The 1,521-nt window shown below is 44.5% G+C and overlaps 1 protein-coding gene across 1 annotated transcript in view; it reads left to right on the top strand.

The window, feature by feature from the left end:
- Positions 1-92: 92 nt before the first annotated feature.
- scarb1 (scavenger receptor class B, member 1) overlaps positions 93-1,521 on the top strand; it is a gene marked incomplete in the record, with an annotated part of 51,683 nt that continues 50,254 nt past the window's right edge. The window contains 1 exon segment of the mRNA XM_032511183.1: positions 93-295. Coding sequence (XP_032367074.1) covers positions 176-295 — 120 coding nt within the window.

Here is a 1,521-nt window from a genome sequence, read left to right as displayed (position 1 = left end):
CCCCCCCCCCCCCCCCCAACCCTCCACCCCCCCACCCCCCCTTAGTGTGTGAAGAGGCGGGGTCTGCAGAGTATAAACACAGCCAACACGCCTGACTCTCCTTCCTCACACCCCTGCTCATCCTCGGACCTGAGCCCCGCAGCTCGCCTTCCTATTTCAAGACAAAGCTGCACCCATGGCCGTCAATAAAGCCAGAGTAGCGGTTGGATTCCTGGTGGCAGGGACCCTGACCGTGGTGTTTGGGGCGGTGCTCCTCTTCACGGGACCGGCCGTGATGAATGACCAAGTCATAAAGGTGAGTAACGGCGTCATTTCCACACTTTTCTGACACCCTCTCCTGTTCCATTTCGGTTTTCTTTATCAGTGAATGAGGGTTTTATTCAGAACATTCCGTCTTTGTTCTTCGCTCAAAGCAGATCATTTGACATTGAACCACGCTCCACTTCACGGAGGATTCATATTTGCATGTTTTTTCTTCAAAAATCTTATTTTTTTTCTTCAAAACAAGTACACAAACTGTGCTTTGTCTACACAATACAGATCGGATTCCAGGGGAAATTACAGCCCCCCCCATGTTTGCATGTTTATCAATCTGCAGCCATCTCATAGTCTTAGTCATAGACATAACGTGTGCTGCAGTTTCTTTCTTGTTTCACTATGATTACCTGCAGAGATTGCCCTGACTTGTGCACCGTCATGGACGGCTGATAGGCTGAATTCCATTTCTCTATCTCTATAGGGGTATGAAAACATACCACCACCACCTGGTTACATCACCAACGGCAGCCATTGTTGCTTGCTGTTTTTACAAGTCCTCACTTGCAAGTCCTCACTTGATTTCGAGGGCCACGCACCCCTTCGTCTTACCCCTACCCCTCGGCCGAAAAAAAGAAGTGGGACACCACTAGGTCCCGCGTGAACGCCCAAAACCAAGGGGCAGGGGTGAGGGGCAGGGGTGAGATAGAGAAATGAGATTCAGCCTTTGACTAAGATCATTTGGACATACTGAACATAGTTTATTTTTACTTACTGTTATTATATCGCCCGTAGCATAAAATCTGTTTAGGGGTCACGGCTGGTGACTTTAATGTGGACAGGAGGTCTTTCTTGCCAAATCCAATTAAGATGCTGAATTCATTGCATATACTGTACATTGATCTAGTTTCCCATTTTATTAGTCACACACACTTTTTACTATATTTATATATATATACATGCTATATGTTATTGTTAAATCCCTGTCATTTGTATTCCCAATAGAGTTCCTTACTAACTAAATAGAGCCCGACCGATAAAGGATTTTTAAGTCCGATACAATACAATTATTTGGTTATTTAAAAATCCGATATTAAGATATATCGGTCAATATACATTAAAAAAAAATGATAATCCAGAAACACGTAATAAAACGTAAACAGATTTCCCTGAAGAGGTTTTTGTTGGTCAATGTTGCGTTCACTTCTCGCTGCCTCAAGATAGCAATACGCCCAGAATGCACCTGAACACACCTCCCTGTAAGAC

Source organism: Etheostoma spectabile, unplaced genomic scaffold (assembly GCF_008692095.1).
Source record: "Etheostoma spectabile isolate EspeVRDwgs_2016 unplaced genomic scaffold, UIUC_Espe_1.0 scaffold325, whole genome shotgun sequence".
NCBI classification, from domain to species: domain Eukaryota; kingdom Metazoa; phylum Chordata; class Actinopteri; order Perciformes; family Percidae; genus Etheostoma; species Etheostoma spectabile.
This window is presented reverse-complemented; position numbering and strand designations above follow the sequence as displayed.